An 18,955-nucleotide genomic window follows, 5' to 3' on the forward strand; every position below is an offset into this window, starting at 1 on the left:
AATATTTCCTGGTATAATTTGTAGAGTAGGCAGAGAATTCAAATGGTATCAAAGACCCCGTTCTCATTACAACCCTTAAACTAGTTTACTGGGAACTAGTTTGAAAACCACTTTCGGCTGATCAAATGGTAACGCTAGCAAAGCGATCTTCCAAACTGGTTTTCTGAACCGATTTCCAGTAAACTAGATTTAGAAAGTATATTGAGAGCGCTGGTGTCGTTGTCCATCCCTCCCGCCCTCCTACCTTCCCAGGCAGCATCCCTCCATCCCTCGCACCATCTGGTTTGGGGATTAAAAATCAGGCCAACATAACAAACTGGTCAGACAGATATCAGGGAAGCTTTCATGACATAGTTTTGTCAGTGATTTTTCATCAACTACTCTGCCCCCAGCCAATCAGGTGCAAGGATTCACAATAGCTTATAACAATAGTCATTGGAAACCATCCACTATTTTTTTGTGAAATGCACCCCAGGAATATTGGAGGAGAGGGATACTATCTAAACTAAAATGCTTGAACTACATAAATCTGGTTTGATGAATGGTAATTGATGCACGTATATAGGGGCCTATATAAAAAAATGTTCAGAAAATAACCCCCAAATCTGCTTTCTGTACCATCTGTTAGAACAAAGAATAGATTAAAAGTGTATTATAGACCTTCGTGTATGATGTCATGAGTATTAAGCTAATACTGTGATTTTTTGTTTGTTTTTATTTGCATTTTTTTACTACTAGTATATAATATGTAGAGCAGATAGGCCTTGGCCTTAAAGCAATTCAATATGTGTAGGATGGTTATTTTGTCATTTTCCTATTTTCTTTATTTTCTTTAGTAAACTTGTTTTCTTCAGCTGTTTTACATTTCTGTTCCATCTAGACTTGAGTTCATTTGCATTTCTTTTCAGCACTGCCCTTGCAGTCTGAGCTTAGGTTATTGAGTTTAAATATATTCAGTTTTCATTCATTTTTCTCCACATTGGATTCTTTTCCTCTGATTCTCTTTTGTCATCTTCATTCCTTCTCTATTCAGGTGTTCCACTCATTCCATCCCTCACCTGACTCCTTAGTTTCTACTTCCATTATTACATAATCACCCAGACATCTTTTATCACCTTCATCTTATTCTTCATTGGTTTATATTATGAATTGGATTACTACATTTTAGTTGGGCTCTCCTATTTCCTTTAATTTCATTGGTTGGATTGATTTAATTAATAAACACACACTCGCACAGACACGACACCAGATTTCTTTAACTTCAGTTTAATTTCTTTGCGTCTCCTAGTTTCACTTATTTCACCTTTGGTTTGATGATTGATTGACTCGAGCTACAACTAAGGAACTTTATTATTTTTCAGCCTTAAATAATCTTATAATTCTCAACCCTACAATAGCAAAAATTGCTAGATGTGACATGAGGGGGGGGGTTCTGATTTTTGGAAACTTGGTTCCAAGAGAAGTGTGAGGAGTGAAAGAAAATATACATATCACATCATCATGTGCCGTGTTATTATGATAGTCGGCAAAAACCAAATTTATGGGGTTGTCAGAGAAATAATCCCCCTCCTCGAACATAAAAATAATCAAACACGAATATCAAAGTAACATTTATTTTTTGGTTATAAAATGATCTCAAGCAGAGACTGGGGATGTTTAGATTCCATTCTTTCCTAGAAAAAAAAATACATAAAGGCCTATTTTACGAGTTTGCAAATTTGATGACAGTTGTGCTGGGTCCCGTCACACAAAGGTTAGCGATTAATCGTACGGATGATTTTTACGACTAATTATACATTGTAATCAATGCAATCAATTGTTAAAAATATCAACGATGATTGCTAAGCTTTGTGTTACGGGCCTCTGATGAGGAAATTGAGAAGGAAATATTTGTTGATATCAAGGATTTCCAATTGTCTGCGAATACTAAACCTAACTTGTCACTGCAACATCCTGTCATTAAAATAAAATTCTATGGATTTGTGGAGGTGTTAATCTCTTTGTTCCAGTTACACAGTAACGCTTCCTGCAGACAAAGCATAAACAACTTTAAAGGGATGAATTGACTTTGAAAAAAGGTATTTTCATCACAACTTCTGCAATATTTTTCAGTTTTTATTATTTAAAACCAAAAAATATACCAGCATGGTGAACTTCCCATTTGACATTAAAAAATCAAATGTTCTCAGTATTCATGGCAGAATTGCGTTCCTAAACAGACACTTATGACATGTATTTCCCCCATTGGATATTTTCACTTGGGATTCTCACCACACGTTTAAGCCCACATAAACCTGCAAATTTCATATAATTGCACAAGATTTCATCTCTACATTTATCAAAACAGCTGGATATCTATTTAATATAGATTAGTCTACAAGCACAGACTCAAATTTTACACTTTATAACAAACTATAATTGTCCAGGGAGGAAACAAGACTGCAGGCACAGACTCAAATTTTCACTTTAACACATTATTGTCTAGGGTGGATACTCACTCCAAATCCTCCGTCATAAAAATTTTACACTTGAATGGTAGTCCATACAATGAAAAAAAAACAGCAACAAGGTGTCAAATAAGTAGCCAAAATACATGGATGAGTCTAGACTATATATTCAGACTCTGCATTTATGCACTTTCCTGCCTACAATCAAGATTTGTCCACAGGGGGTCATGGTCACCCTCAATGCAAACTGAAGTCTTGTATGCAGACTAGGTGTACTATAACAGGTTTGAGTGCAACAGGTTGATGGACTTCCTAATTGTTTCCATGGTAACGGCAAGTGGGGAAATTGACTTCTGATGTTTCTGGTCACCCTACCAGGAAGCATTTGAAGGTCAAATATCCTTGTAAATGATACCTTAGGAAGGTTCACACGAATGGGCTATCCACTTTAACTTTAAATTGGTCCTTTGGACTTCATTTGATTATAGTTTACGACTTGATTTCACAAGCAAGGATGCCTTATTTTGACCCCGAAAAGTTAGTTAACCAAGTGCTACAAAGGCATGACTGGAGTGTACAGGGAGCAACTGCTTCCACTATTTGTAGTCTTCCATATCATTGTATCGTTGACATTTTGCAGAACGGGATGCCAAAAGTATATGCTGCGTCTTCCAACAGGAATCCAGCCATAATGATGCAATGTGTATGCAGCTTTTCATTGCAGCCAATCCTGCATTCCCCAGTATGATGAAACGAGGATTTGTATAAATCAAAAGCTGCTTGCGGGATTCCTGAGGGGAAATCCTGCGGGACTGGCTTTTGCCAAGGTGTATTTGCTTCACTGATAGCAAAGAATTAGCAAAAAAATGGCAATGAGGAAATCACTTTGCTAGTTTCCTAGTAGTTTTCATTCAAATATAATAACAAATGAATATTGAAATAAACTAAAAGGCAATCTCATGTAAACTGAGCTTCCTTGGGACTGATCAAGGGCAAAAACCCTGCAGATGACAGATTAAATCTAGCATGATTGCAGAAGTAGTGGACTTTGATACTGTCAATGAAACCACAGGGTCATTTCCACCCTAACTGATGAAAGTTCTCTATTTCCCAATTGTAGCCGTCCCGAACTTAATTAATACAGCCAGGAAATTTCATCAGATTCTGGGAAAATTTGGAGTTATGTACATACAGTACAGGATGACCTACCGTGGTCATGAGTCAGTACAGCGAATGGTAGGCAGGAGTGTTTCTTATGGTACAAGATTTCACACGACTTGATAAAAAACAATGCTCTATTCAACAGGCATAGCCAAGTTGAACAGGGTGTCTTTCTTTAATTCACCGAATGCAAAATGTCATGCAATTGCTAGGATAAGAATATTATTAATTTTTTGTCTTCTACAACACCTCAGATGTTAGCGAAAATATGACCACTAATTATTTTTCCCCGTTAATCTATGGAAAGAGGAAAGAATTATTGAAAGTAAACGGCAAAGTCCTTCATGCGTGCATCATCGGCAGCAGCAGTGCGCATTTTGCCAGTAAGCCCTACGCACATTGTACTTGCATTAAGAGCGCCATGAATTGTGACGTCACCTACTAGCTGTGCGACGGTACTTTTTGCACGGTATGTGTGCAACGGTACAAATGTTGAACATTCAGCCTTCCATTTGCCCACGTACAGTACAAGCTATGACAGCAGACTGTGTACGATCACATCTTAAATAGATTTACTATCAAAGTTGCTCTGTGTTAAAATCATAGCGATATCAACAAAGAATTAACCCTTTAGTTAATATCCACCGTAGAAACAGGTCAAATGCACGAAAGCAATTACAAAATCAATACAACTATCCCAAGGTCAGGTGACCTATCAGGCAACAGGTCAGGTGACCGATTAGGCTGCCAGTCAGGTGACTAGATATTGCCCATTTGACTTCGCTGCATTTTGCACTTGAATTAGGAAAGTTTGACCCACAAGTGCAACAGAGCTTGATTAATATGACAATCAGGGCAAAGCCCTTTTGCAGGTTTGCCCTTTAAAAAATATAACCTACATAGTTGAAAAAAATAGACCTATAACTATGGGGAAAATATCAATGTAGCCCCCCCCCCCCCAATGTTCCTTTTTTTTTGGAAAACTTTCAAATTGTGTTTGTGCCCCATAGCCCAAAGGTTATAAAACAAATAAAGGAGGAGCTGCAAATCAGTGAAAAATGGAACCTTTAGAAGTAGAAGTGTAGGATCTCACAACATTGGCTTCCCTTGGCCAGGCATTAATCTACATCTGCCACTCTAAACCCAGGCAAAGTAAATGAAGATGTTTAGGCTCTACTGGAATCCACTAAATCTCAGAGTAGCATTGTGTGTTTTGGAAGAACTTTACAAATCCAGTTTTTCGACGAGAACAAGCATTTTAAATAAAATAAAACCTTAATCAAACCAACTTGATCTCAAATCCAGAAAGCTATGTGTTGGCCCGAACTTCAGGCAAGTTTCACCAGAGTTCCACCAGAACAGACATGAATAGTTTATACTACAAATCTGCCTTGGAAATCACCCAAAAAATCAGATAGATATTGGGTGGAATCTCTGTGATATAATTATGCATGATGTACTACCGTACATACAGACAATTATCAAACCAGCATTGCTAGCATTTTGAGGGAAATAGACTATTTAGTACATGTATAAAATGGGTTGAAAACTCAGAATAAAATTTAAAGACACAGGCCTCCTGCCATTCACTGGCAGTGGAATTCAATTCCAAATCATCATCAAATCCTTTCAGAAAAGTTAAAATATCAATGAAATTAAGGATTTGTTGAAAATAATCAACAACAAAAATACTTTTAAAAGGATAAGGAACACAAATCCCTAATTATTTCTTCCTTTATGAGGAAATTGACAGGTCGAATGAGAAAAGATGAGAAAAGACGCTACTGAGAGACATAAAGTAAGTTAGCACCAAAGTAAATTGTTAACAAAACAAAACAGATGTTGTTTACAAAACAAAACAGCTGTTTATTCCAGCAGTAGCACACAAAATGAGTAGACCCAAACAATTTTAACTTTTTTGGGGTGGCAAGGGGGCAGAAAGGCAATTTATTTAATATTTTTAATGGGATGGGAGAAAATAAAAAGGATATAAAAAAATAATAATAATAAATAAGAATAAAAAAATGTTGAAATTCATTCTCCTGAAAAACCAAACAGGCTACAAGAATCACAACTTGACAGAGGTGCTGTTTCTTTGTTAAGCACCTGCATCAGATGTTGATTAAGTGCACCTTAAACTCTGCCCCTTTCCCCCTCCCCCCCACATCGACCCTATTTCAGATGATTGAAGGGTAACAATTTCAGCATTATTTCTTTGTCCTGTAAATTATAAAACCAAGAAATTTTAAACTTCTTGTACATTATTCTTACATCCGGAATACAGAATAAGTGCTTGATATTCAATTGTTTCAAAGCGACATCATCAACAGCTTTCATGGGGAATCGGACACCGTGCATGTGATTATCAATTCATGAATTTCATGAAACGGTCAGAGTGCAAGAAGCCGAGGTCAAAAACCGTTTATGAGTGGGATAACTTTGTGGCCGTGCTCCACCTATGTGAAATTCTCAGTTATTAATTGTAATGCTTCTCACTATTCAGGAGTTAAAACCTTGTAATAAAGAAATCCCCATGAGAGTTACAGATGATAATGCATTCAACATCAAAGGAAAGAGGAAGGGACTGGAATGACTCTAGTGATCCTGAAGCGTTGCAGAAGCAGATGCCACATCCAAGGGTATATCACTTCTCTCCATTGGGCCAGGGAGTGGCATTTCTGCTCCCCTTTCCTCATCCTCAATGCCTTCTTTGGTGTCATTGGTCTCTTTCACGGGCCCCGACCCGAGACCGTTCCCCAGAACGTTCTTCAAAAGCTGTGCCTTGGGCCGGTCGATCCCCTGGACGATCTGCCGGTACCGCCTCGCTTCTTCCGCGTACTTCTTCGCGTCATTCAAAACGTGTTCCGCCTTGAGGAAGATGTCTTTCCTGCCGAGGTCGTTCTTGCTCTTGTACCCGTGCTTCCGCAGAAACTCCTCCCTCCCGTCCTCCCCGTCCAACTCCACCTCATCCTCCACCGGCTCCAAATCCTCCTGCTCATCATCATCTTCATCCCCCTCATACCCCTCATCAACATCAAACTTATTTAACATCCCGTCCCAACGTTTTATTACCTCTTCAGCGTCCTCCTCCCAGAAGTTCTTTTTGGCGAATTCCAGCATCTTGTTTTCCATCTCGACGAGGCGGCGGTACCGGGACACGTCAGTCCTCGGGACGAACTCCAGGTCGGCGTCTTTCATGCTTTTGTAGAAGGCAATGTTCTGAAGCATCACCTCGTCCTCAGGGAGGAGGAGGAGAAACGAGAGGGCGCTCTTCACAGCATTCTGGACATCGTCGACTGATGGAAAGAACAGAGACAAAATTCTATGAACTTACTATGTTAATACTTATAATAATAATAAATAAATAAAATATATAAATAAATACACAATTTTTCAGGATATCATATTCATGATAACACCTGCATATCATTCCACTGGGTAAGGGACCAGGGTTAGGGTTAGGACTTGGACATTATTACCCCCACTTCAGCTCCGAAGCCTTTTACTGCAACAAGAATTGTGAGGAATCAATTTCCTGCCAGGTTCCTATTTACCTCACCTGGATTGAGTGCGGAAAAATGTGGATTAATTTCTTGCTGAAGGAAATCATGCCATGGCTGGGGTTTGAGCCAAATTCATTCCATAAAACACATTTTTATATATCCTAAAAATAATCTGGCAATGAATTGGTTAATTGGTAAATGGTAATGGTGATGATTTTTTACCTGATTGCTAAGAAAGCATGATTGCTTGTAAGCAAGCAACCAGAGGACTGACAGCTTAAGGTCCACTCCGAGGGACCTGGTAATGAGGATTAATGCCTTACCAAAGGACACTAGCTCAACAAGTGGAAATCGAACCCAGGTCACCAGAATCCGAACCCCCCGTTCTACCAACTGAGCTATCGCACCTCAAATCAGACATTTTGGAGTGGGTTTTACAAAAAACTTTTTAAAATATACTTTATAATTAATGTTTTCTCTTACCTTTATAATATGCAAATTGCAGGAAATGGTAGTGACTTGCAAGATAATCATCCACAAGCTTACTATTGATCCGAGAAAGCCAGCTTTCACATTGGTTCTTGCAATATAAAGTTGACGCATAATGATCTGTCGGATGAAATAAAAAAAAAATAATAATAATAATGTTATTGTTAACCTTATAGCAGCTTTCATCAGGGTCCTGTTTCATTAAGATTAGTGAACAACTTTACTATCAGCCAATCAAATTCAAGGATTTCAGTAGCTCTAATTAATGATTCATGAAACAGGCCACTGGCCTCTAAAGAGGGTTTCAATTTAAAATTGTAAAATAAACACCACTTGGTACATGTACATACCCAACCCGCTTGTTTACTTTCCTTTTGGTCTCATACATGATCTAAGATTTTGCCTCCAACCAGTTTGAAGTTTTGGTAATCATTCTTTGTTTTTGTTATTTTGTATGCTTTTGGGGGAAAAACATCAATATTTAGGGAGTCAAAACCTGGCCAATACTACAATTTGATATCAAATTAAAGATGGTTTATTCTGTTTGATGACCGAAAAATAAGTGGTTCAAAATATTTCAAAGGAAAAAGAAAAATGGTCGCATGGTAACTTTCACTTTTCAAGAGATTTCTTCCAGACTGATAGGCCTGCTTTATTCCTTCACAGTTACTTGTCATGTTAAACAATATGAAAATATGAATTCTCCAATTCTGAAAGGACCAAAAATGGTTGTGATGTTGATACAGGAGTATTGAATTAATAATAAAGACAAAATAACTAGAGAGAATTTTATAAAACGCTGTTGTATTACTGTCAAAAGTTTAAACCATGTTAAATCCATTGAAGATTAATTATCTAATGTTAAACTTTGTAGTTTAACAATTTAAATTGTTAAACAACTATAAATGTTATGTTCGAATTAGTAAAAAAGCTTTGTATGGAAATTTTAGACAACGTTTTTAATGCGTTAACTGTATTCATTTCTGTACACATGTACACAAACTACACTGTACATGAAAATTTGATAGAATGAATCGTCCCAAAACACTTTTCCGCTGATCATTCCAACAGGTGTAGATTGATGGATAAGACCCAAACAGAACTTGACCTTTGACATTTGGATGAGATTACAACTATTTATTGGGACCCAGCAAGATCACAGCATCACAAAACAGAAACAAACTCTGACAATTTGAAGATAAACTACTCTCCATAGATTTCAATTGAGCATGAAACACGCTCATTCCCTGTGAAGATATTGTATGCGTGCCTTTATTGGGTGCAACTACACTAAATTGACAGATAAAATGAACTAGAGTTTAAAGGGAAAGTTTATTGTAAAAATAGCAGAAAAAATAATTAAAGGTTTGAAGATATACCACCAAAGATCTACATGTACATGTAAAAGGATATTAGGATATATATTTTTTATTCCTCGCATCACTTGCGAGCAGCTACTCCAAATATTGAGAAGTAAAAAAAATGATATGTTATTTTCTCAAAATATTGAAAATGCTTTTTTATTTTACACTCAGTATATCAACATACAAATCATTTCACAAACGCTCCTGAAAGAAGAATATTTTCGTCATCATGATCATGAACCATTAAAAAAATTGAAATTCATGCCTTACATTATATAACATTAGGGATAGCTGCTCATATATACACGTGTGATGTCACAAAGCAAAAACCTCCTTTCTTCCATCTTTGATGGGTTTTCCTCAAACCTTTCCCAATAAAAATTATTGGGTATTTTTTTTTTTTTTTTTTGGGGGGGGTATTTTTATAACAATCTTTTTTGGTCAGGATGAACTTCCCCTTTAAGATAAACCATGACATAATCTGAGGTAGATACTGTATGAAGCCATACATTATATAAATTTATATTAATTTATAAAACAAAACATCCATTTGACTTTAAAACAAAAAGTCTTCCATTTTTTATCAAATAGTTTTCTTCAAAGAATAGAGAATTTACATTACATTGGATGTCACATATTAATCAGAGATATTGCAAGAGTTGGAACCTACATCGGCCTACATGTACAGTATATTGCATGAATCTGAGTGCATTGTAGTACAGGTCCAAGAGAGCTTTGATAGCAATGGGGAAAGAGATATGAATAGGTGGTTTCAAACCGCCTCGATCACAAGGATCCCCGTTAAATTACGAGAACTTTTTTAGGCTGAAAAATACCCATTAAATATTTCTGCATTCACACCGCCCTGAAACATACCCTTCCGGATAAGTTCCTGAAGTTACGAGCATGCGCAGTATGGTCTGATAAGCAGGCAAGGCGCGAGATTCAAAATCACTAGCCCAGCAGCCACCCACGGCGCCGCACCCAACGACACGCTGGGCTAAAAGTTCCCATAATTTGCTTTCACATCGCCAAAATACCTGCGACCTTGGAAAAATCCCCGCGAAAGTTCTTGTAATTTCGCCAAGTACCTACTATTTAGCGGGTATTTTCTTTCGGGGAAATTACGCGTAGTTTGCTTTCACATTACCAAAATACCTGGTATTTTCTGATCGGGGTAAATTTCCCGATCAGAGAATACCTGGAACTGACGAACTTCGAGGCGGTCTGAAACCACCTAATGACCAGATGGCCAAGTGGTACATGTAGTATAGATCTCCAAATACCATTACCAAATATTGCAATAGAGAATGATTATCAATCAGGCAGTTGGGCCGACTTGGCCTTGGTCACTGGTAGGGGTGAGCTGGGTTGATGCAGGGTGAAATTATTGAGTTTGAGTTTGGAATGGATGGAGGAGGGGTGGGAAGGGGAGGGGGGTAGCCTCTTGAGATATTGAAATGGAAATTGATGAGGGTGAGGGCTTGGTGAGGGGGGGGTTAGCCTAGGTCACTGGTACGGGTAGCAGGGATGAGGCGGGGTGAAATTGAGTTCAAGTTTGGAATGGATGAAGGAGAGGTGGGAGGGAGGGGGTAGGGTTTGGAGATTGGCATCTTGAATAAGTGAAATGAAGGTGCTGGCGCGGGAGGGTGAGGGCTTGGTTATGGGGGGGGGGGTACTTACTTAGCCTTGGTCATTGGTATGGCAGCACGGCTGATGCTGGGTGAAATGGGTTTGATTTTGGAATGGATGAAGAAGTGGTGGGGAGGGGAGTGGCAGGGGCTAAGTCTCGGGGGGGAGGGGTACTTGGCCTTGGTAGGGGTAGCTGAGATGAGATAGTGTGAAGTAGATGAAGGAGAGGTGGGAGGGGGAGGGTGAGAGGTTCGCATCTGGGGTATGTACAGTGCGTCCCACAAAAAACGAAACCGAGATTTATCGATGATTTATCATAACTTAATCGCAAATACAATAGACAAATGACCTACCATTGTAAAGCTTAGAATGAATAGAATCTCCCCTTTCATCTGAAATTACTTAGATTATTTCTCATTCACGCATGAGTGAGCAAAAACAATTTGAAAAGGGGATACCAAAAAGGTCACTTGGCGGGCCGTATCTGGGTTTTAAAAAGAAAACCACATTTTTTAAAAGTTCAATATCTGCTCTTTAATTTGATACCTCAATTACAGAAAATGGTCAAGAAATAACAAAGTTCTGGTTATTTGAAATAAGGCTTGAATTTCAATAATTTCATAAAATGAAGAGGTTTTACAGGCTAGCGTTCAAACTCACTCGACACTCCGTTTTGTTGACGATCAGCCACGCATTAAGTCTTTTGATACCGTGCGATAGCTTCTGTGGGAAACCGGTGAAAACACGTTTATTTAATGAAATTATGGAAATACAAGCATTGTTTCGAGGGATCATAACTTTTCTACTACTTGACCATTTTCTGTGATTTAGGTATCAAAGAAAAGAGAAGATATTGAACTTTTTAGTTAATGTGATTTTCTTTTTGAAATTCAGATACCCCCGCCAAATGAGTTTTTGGCATCCTTTCTTCGAATTGTTTTTGCTCAATCATACGTGAATGAGGAATAATCTAAGTAATACCAGATGAAAGAGGAGATTCTAAGCTTTACATTGGTAGGTCATTTGTCTATTTTATTTATGATTAAGTTATGATAAATCATCGCTAAATCTCGGTTTCGTTTTTTCTGGGATGCACTGTACATGGACTGGAAATGGGAAATACATGTACATGTTGATAAGGGAGGCCGTTGGAGGGTGGGGGCTGGCGGGGGAAGGGGGGGTACATGTACTTGACCGACAATGAAACCAAATATCGACCAGCACTTACAGAGTATAAAAGAAACTACAGAATGATTCATTCAGGCAATGTGGCTACATGTACTCGATCTTAGTCTAAACACAGGCCTTTGAATTTTGCATACATGTAGTTTCTAATGCCCAGTCTTTATTAGGAGACTAGATTCGTTCAAGCACATGTGCTGGGGTAGGTTTGAAATCTGGTCTCCCTTGACATGTATCAAGTATTTTAAGTGTCAAATTTGAGTCTGTGATTGGAGACTAAACTCTCTCTCGGCCACAATACAGCTGACAATTTTATCCTGCTAATTTCCTGAATTCGTTCTATCCTTGGAGTTTATAATTAGGACAGTTTGATCGATTTCTAGAAAAAAAATTCACCGTCAATTAATGCAGTCCAAGTTGTCATGGCCGACGTTCTCTGGCTGCTAATTGATAGGCCACAGACAATTTCAAAAATTCAACCATGTGGTTGGTAACATCTGGGGAACAGTCCCAAAAAGTTTTCTTTGTGGATCCATTAAAGGGAAGGTTCATCCGGACAAAAATTTTTTTTTTTTTTACAACCACACCAATACAAGTAAGCTATGATCTCAAGATTAAAGGGGAAGTTCACTTCACCCTGACAAATTGTAAAACTAGCAGAAAAAATAGGCCTTAAAAATACTGGTATAAAAAAGTTTGAGGAAAGTTCATTGAATATCGAAAAAAAATACAAGAATTGCATTTTTTGTTTGTTTTTTTGTTATATGCAAGCAGCTCCCTGTATACATCAATAAAACATCTTCAAAAAAAGAAAAAAATCTTTTTTATTTTGTACCTTCAGTATAGGAACAGACAAATCATTTCACACCCACATCTGAATTTCTTACAGAAACAAATGTTTAGTCATCCATTGATGATTGATCTCTCCAATCCATCTCACCCCCCCCCCCCCCCCCCGTCTCTCTCCCTCTCTTTTTTTATCTCCCTTTATGTCTGTCTTTCTTCCTCTCTCTTCTAACAAATTGTCCATTAGCTCCATTCTCACCCTACATGCAGACATGAAAAATATGGATGTAATTAAATCAATAGGAGCTATAAATCAGCTTTCATACATTATGAATCAATATCAATGAATGACTGCCCCATTCACATCAGGAAAACCTTAAATCTTTCATTTCCCTTTTTCTCTTTTCTTTTACTTTTTATTTTCACTCAATGCACTGTAAAAGCGCTGTTTAAAATTTCAAGCACATTGTTTAAGCCTGTCACTCTAACAACTATTGTTTGAACTTTTAACACATCTGTTAAAACTATTAATAAACAAGTTTTTTTAACAAATTTAAACAATTACAAAAAAGTTTAAACAAGTTTTTTTTTTTTACCGTGTAGATTCACAAAATTGATCAAGAGAATATGTATCAAAGTATTAGTTCCCTCATTTATTCAGCCAAGGATTTGCATGGGAGGATTATTCTAATGAAAATATTGATGGTAAATTTAACAAACAATCATGGAAAAAAATTGTTGACTATTGCTGCATTTGTATATAACGCTCTGTGTATTTCCATTTTATTCTCCCTCTCATTTTTTTTAGTCTGACAAGAACTTGCATGGGGATTAGAAAGATTATTCAAATGAAATTATTGCTGGTAAATCTACCAAACAATCCTGGAAAACAAAAATTATTGATTATTGCCGCATTTTTACAATGCTCTGCGTACAGTATCTCCATAATAAAAGTCCATCCTCTGCTGTAAGAACTCTCAAGACATGTTATTGCAAGTACTTTTATAATAGGAAAGGTTCCTGAAAACACTGACCATGAGTGAACTCTAATTTATCTCTGGAATGTAAAATGATTGACTAATAGATAGAATCATGCTTTGTTAATAAAGGTTTTAAAAGAGATTTTATTGATATGAGATGGTTTATTGGAGGAACGCAGGGTATTGATTTGGAAAACAGTGCGATCCCTCTGCTCTGTATCCTACATACAGTATAATCTTGGCGGAGGCTGCAGCTTTTGTATTTGCCGTTAAAGGTGTGATGCTGTAATGTGACTGCTCAGCAATACGTCACATGTGTAAAACTTCTGTACGGCTGAATACACTCCAGACTAGCATTAGTCGTTTTCTTTTTATTGATACATGTCCAGTGGCAGTTTCTTGTATGAAAAACCTGCACCGAATCCTCATTGATAAGAAATACAAGTGGAATGCCTCTGGCCATCTCACCTGCATCACGCGATTCAATATAGCAGCAGTGATGTTCAGTGATACTTGGTTACTCTTATTTCCACGTTTTATGAACTAGACCAATACACTTATAGAGATATGATGGCAATTCAACAAATACCCCCAACGTGGCCAAAGTTCTTTGACCTTACATGACCTTTGACCTTGATCATGTCACCTGAAACTCGCACAGGATGTTCAGTGATACTTGATTACTATTATGTCCAAGTTTTATGAACTAGACCAACACACTTTCAAATTTATGGCTGTAATTCAACAAATACCCCAATTTGGCCAAAGTTCATTGACCCTAAATGACCTTTGACCTTGATCATGTGACCTGAAACTTGCACAGGATGTTCAGTAATACTTGATTACTATTATGTCCAAGTTTCATGAATCAGATCCATAAACTTTCAAAGTTATGATGGTAATTCAACAGATACCCCCAATTCGGCCAAAGTTCATTGACCCTAAATGACCTTTGACCTTGGTCATGTGATGTGAAACTCATGCAGGATGTTCAGTGATACTTGATTAACCTTATGTATAAGTTTCATGAACTAGGTCCATATATTTTCTAAGTTATGATGACATTTCAAAAACTTAACCTTAGGTTAAGATTTTGATGTTGATTCCCCCAACATGGTCTAAGTTCATTGACCCTAAATGACCTTTGACCTTGGTCATGTGACATGAAACTCAGGCAGGATGTTCAGTAATACTTGATTAACCTTATGGCCAAGTTTCATGAACTAGGTCCATATACTTTCTAAGTTATGCTGTCATTTCAAAAACTTAACCTCAGGTTAAGATTTGGTGTTGACGCCGCCGCCGCCGTCGCCGCCGCCGTCGGAAAAGCGGCGCCTATAGTCTCACTCTGCTATGCAGGTGAGACAAAAACGACAACTAGACGTGAGACGTGGGCATATGCCAGGCAACAAAAAATACTTTTTTTATTCTGGGGGATATTTTTTGCAATTTACTGCCTAAATCTGCAACATTGGATAAGTTTTTAACGTTGCAATAAATGGGGATTTCCCGGGCTCCCTCTTTTGAAGTTTTCCAGTGCTATTTTGTGCATTTCGGGGGCTAAAACGCCCCAGCCGCCGTGTACTTTTTTCCGTGGTTACATGTATATATTATGCAGTGGCTGCTTCATAGTCTTCTGCATCAGATGTATAGTAGGGTAATTCCATAAAATAATCAACCTTTTTGTACATCCGACCCCCATTTTTCTCAAGTTTTTCTTCACTTCCTGAACTGAACAATTCATAATCATTTGAGAGCATTTATACAGACTGTGAAAAGAACAAGAAATCAGATTGAGAGACAGAAAATTTCAAGATGGTCCCACAAACATGGGGTCGGATGTACATATTTTATGAAATTGCCGTTTTGTTTACGTTTACCATAATAGCTGCAGACTCCGCCTAAAATATAGGCTACATCGGTGATAGACAGTGACTCAATTCAGTTATTAGGCCTATACATCCCTTGAACTTTATTAAAGCCATAAGAAAAATACACAGCTTCCTGGGAATATCCTCCAATAGCCTTCGAGGTCTACACATGTTTCTATGAATTGTGACCAGTGAATTAATGCAAAATTAATGTTCACTTATTAAATGCAAAAGAGTTCATTCCTCTTGGAGTAAGACTATATTTTGTTTTTGGAGTGAACTTTGAGTGAAAATGTAGATGGACAGTGGCTTCAAAAGAGGTAAAGTTACTTTATCTCTTTTAAAGCGACTTCCCATTTACATTTTCACTCGAAAATGAGCTAATAATTCACTCTCATAAGATGCAAACCTCACCCGAAATGGACCGGTACATAGTCTTGCTCCAAGAGGAATGTGATTAGGGGCCGTGTTAGCTCTCTTGAATTTAACTCATTGAGAGGATTGCTTTTGATATCAAATGTTAAAAAGTGAAAGCATAAGTTTACTAGGTGAAGGTGTATTAAAACGGTATCATTCAATTGAATATTTTTAAAGCAAGCACACTGAAATAATGGCAGGAAAGCAATCACTCCTCAACAATACAAGTGTATGATTTTTTTTTTTTTTCGTTTTTATTCTATTCCCCAAAATAATAAATCTACCTCGGCATACTCCTTCAAAAATAGAATTGTATGAAATGTACATTGGGAGAATACTGTACCCATTGTTTCATACACAAAAATAAGTTATTTTCCGAGAGATAAGTGCAGAGCTGAATATTAGGAAGTTGAAAATAAAATCATTTGGCATCAATTTGGAATCAAATATCAACGCACTGTCCCATTTTTCAACCAATTTTCTTAAAAATGAAACCATATGATATCGATCAGGACAACATTCTGCTTCAAATGAGATATGTCAAACTTGATTCTGAAATAATCACCCATTTTTTAACCCCTGTAAAAGCCCACCTCTAATACTAAATAGCTATGAAACAAGAACTTTTCCTGTAGAGTACTTACTTTAGTTTCTCTATAAACTTATAGGCTGATCATGGAGCTACTAACGTTAGTAGCTCCATGGGCTGATGTATTCTCTGAATTGTCAATATATCTGACAGATTTTAAGGCTAGTTTAATAGCTATTTATGTACACAGTCAATCACAACACTGTACACCATTCGCTATACGTTTAAAAGACAAAGGGCCTTTCACACGTGAATCTTAAATCATCATTGCAATGATGATTGCTATTGTAATCGTGACTGTGATTAGCGTTCATGATTCTAATCATGTTCTAGTTTGATTGCATGCGTGCTAAATATTCGTCATGAGCCTTCTTTTTCACTGGAATCATCATTCAAATTACGATTTTTTTTTACCGTGTGAAAGGGCGGAAAATATATTAAAGGGGCTTTTCACACGTAAATCTTGAATCATCATTGTAATGATGATTCATTGCAATTCGTCTTAAGAATCACCTGACCTTTCACATGGAAAATTTGTACCGCAATTTGAGTGACACTTGACTGGAATTCATCTCCTGAGTAGAATTTGAATTCGTGATTGTGATTAGCGTTTGTGATTCTAGTTTGGTTTCACATGAGCTAAAAATTTGTCATTAGGGCCTATCCTTGTTTTTCACTGGAATGATCATTCAAATTACGATTTTTTTTTACAGTGTGAAAGGGCGAAAAGAAAGCACATAAAAAGGTAAAAGTTTCTCATGTACTCGCATGCAATAGCCTCAGATAGATCCATGAATTCACGATTGTCATACTTCCTCTCACTCATCACATTGCATACTTTCATTTAGTCTAATGCCAGTCCATCCATCAACATTTCGTCTAAACAACCATTTGGTCCAATAACCATTTGGTCCAATCATCACTTCGTCTAATCACCATTTCGTCTATGACCATTTCGTCTCATAACCAGTTGGTCTAATATCCATTTCATTTTCATTCATTTTGCACAATTTTAAACACTTTTTCCAATTAGACCAAATGGTATATTGACTAGATGGCTATTAGACCAACTGTTTATTAGACGTAATGGTGAGTGGACAAATTGGCAATTACATGTAGACCATGTGGATAGTTTGCGAACTGATGGTAGACCGAATAATAGTAGACGAATTAGCATTAGACAAATTATAGGAAATAAATCGATCTACTCACATGCAATAGCCTCATATAGGTCCATGAATTCCCGATTGTCGTACTTTCCCTCACAAAGGGCTCTGCACTGAGTATCGGCTTTCCAGTACTCCGTCAGTGCCAGTTCCATGTTTTTAATTACTTCATGCCACTTTTCATCGTGATGGGCTTGATATCCCTCTAAAAAATATTTCTACAAAGATGAAACGAAAACAATAAAACATGATTATTTCCAATTTGATATCAATGTGATCTGATAACTACTTAGCATCCATGAGCTATATAATAAAGTGTAAAGTTCAACTGCAACTTTGAGAGTCAGGTTAATTTTCTCTTGAAATATATTATGAAACTATATCTTGCAGACACTTTCAAGATTGCAAAATCATCACTTTTATACAATGACAAGGCCATTGAAACAAAAAAGTTGTCAATAGCAGTCATTTTTAATAATAAATATATATTTATTGAAATGTTCTCCCAAGAGAATGTATAAAATGGGACTGACAATTAATTTGCATATGGGCCTAAAAATATAATCATTGTTGCATCTTAGTTTGTGACAACAGAGACATTCCATGTATACATTATGTATACACTGGCGGATCCAGGGGGGGGGGGGTACAGCCAGCCCGTGAAAATCCTGTATCCGCCCCTGCATGTATGCATAAATGAAATTATAGAATTTTTAATACTCATTAGATAATCATTTCCAGACTGGAGTAAGAAAATTTAGCATTTTTAGATAATTTTGCCAATTTGACAATCATTTTATACTTACATGGTGAGGTTTTTCTTCTAAATTGACCAACTGGCTATCGTCTATCCCATGCATATTCCTGTAATAATCCAAGTTATTCTGCATAACATCGTCATCTGAATGCCACTGAATGTAAGTATATGCTGCGGCCACAGCTTGCTCATATAGACCACTCTGAAAGGAAAAACGATAAGAGAAAATGGGTGAAAAACTAGAATGTACCGTTTCATTTCCAAACTCATGGGCCTGCATCTCATTCTCATGCATACCTTACGCCATCACATCGCAATCTTAGAGTCCAAAGCCATTGCTCTGTCTTATATTGCACAATTTCTATAAATGTACACGTATTCAACTGCGCATTACAATAATGTTATCATTATCATTAACCCGGCTATAGTCGTGCTGCCTACAGGCGCTATATGGCATTCAAGGAATTTCTTCCTGTCGGGTACCCTTCACCTCACCTGGGTTGAGCGCAGCACAATGTGGGTAAATTTCGTGCTGAAAGAAAACACGCCATGGTTGGGAATCGATCCCGCGTCCCTCAGATTGAAAGATGAGAGACATAACCACTAGACCA

At 37.3% G+C, this 18,955-nt stretch overlaps 1 protein-coding gene across 1 annotated transcript in view; it reads right to left on the reverse strand.

Annotated features, from left to right (window-relative positions):
• Positions 1-834: 834 nt before the first annotated feature.
• Positions 835-18,955, reverse strand: part of LOC129263351 (cartilage-associated protein-like) — a 25,088-nt gene continuing 6,967 nt past the window's right edge. The window contains exons 2-5 of the mRNA XM_064100913.1: positions 18,394-18,546; positions 17,634-17,805; positions 7,595-7,720; positions 835-6,904 (exon numbers count right to left, since the gene is read on the reverse strand). Of these exons, the coding sequence (XP_063956983.1) occupies positions 6,204-6,904; positions 7,595-7,720; positions 17,634-17,805; positions 18,394-18,546 (1,152 nt within the window). The 3' untranslated portion in view covers positions 835-6,203. The remainder of the gene's footprint in view (positions 6,905-7,594; positions 7,721-17,633; positions 17,806-18,393; positions 18,547-18,955) is intronic.

Source organism: Lytechinus pictus, chromosome 6, assembly GCF_037042905.1.
Source record: "Lytechinus pictus isolate F3 Inbred chromosome 6, Lp3.0, whole genome shotgun sequence".
NCBI lineage: Eukaryota > Metazoa > Echinodermata > Echinoidea > Temnopleuroida > Toxopneustidae > Lytechinus > Lytechinus pictus.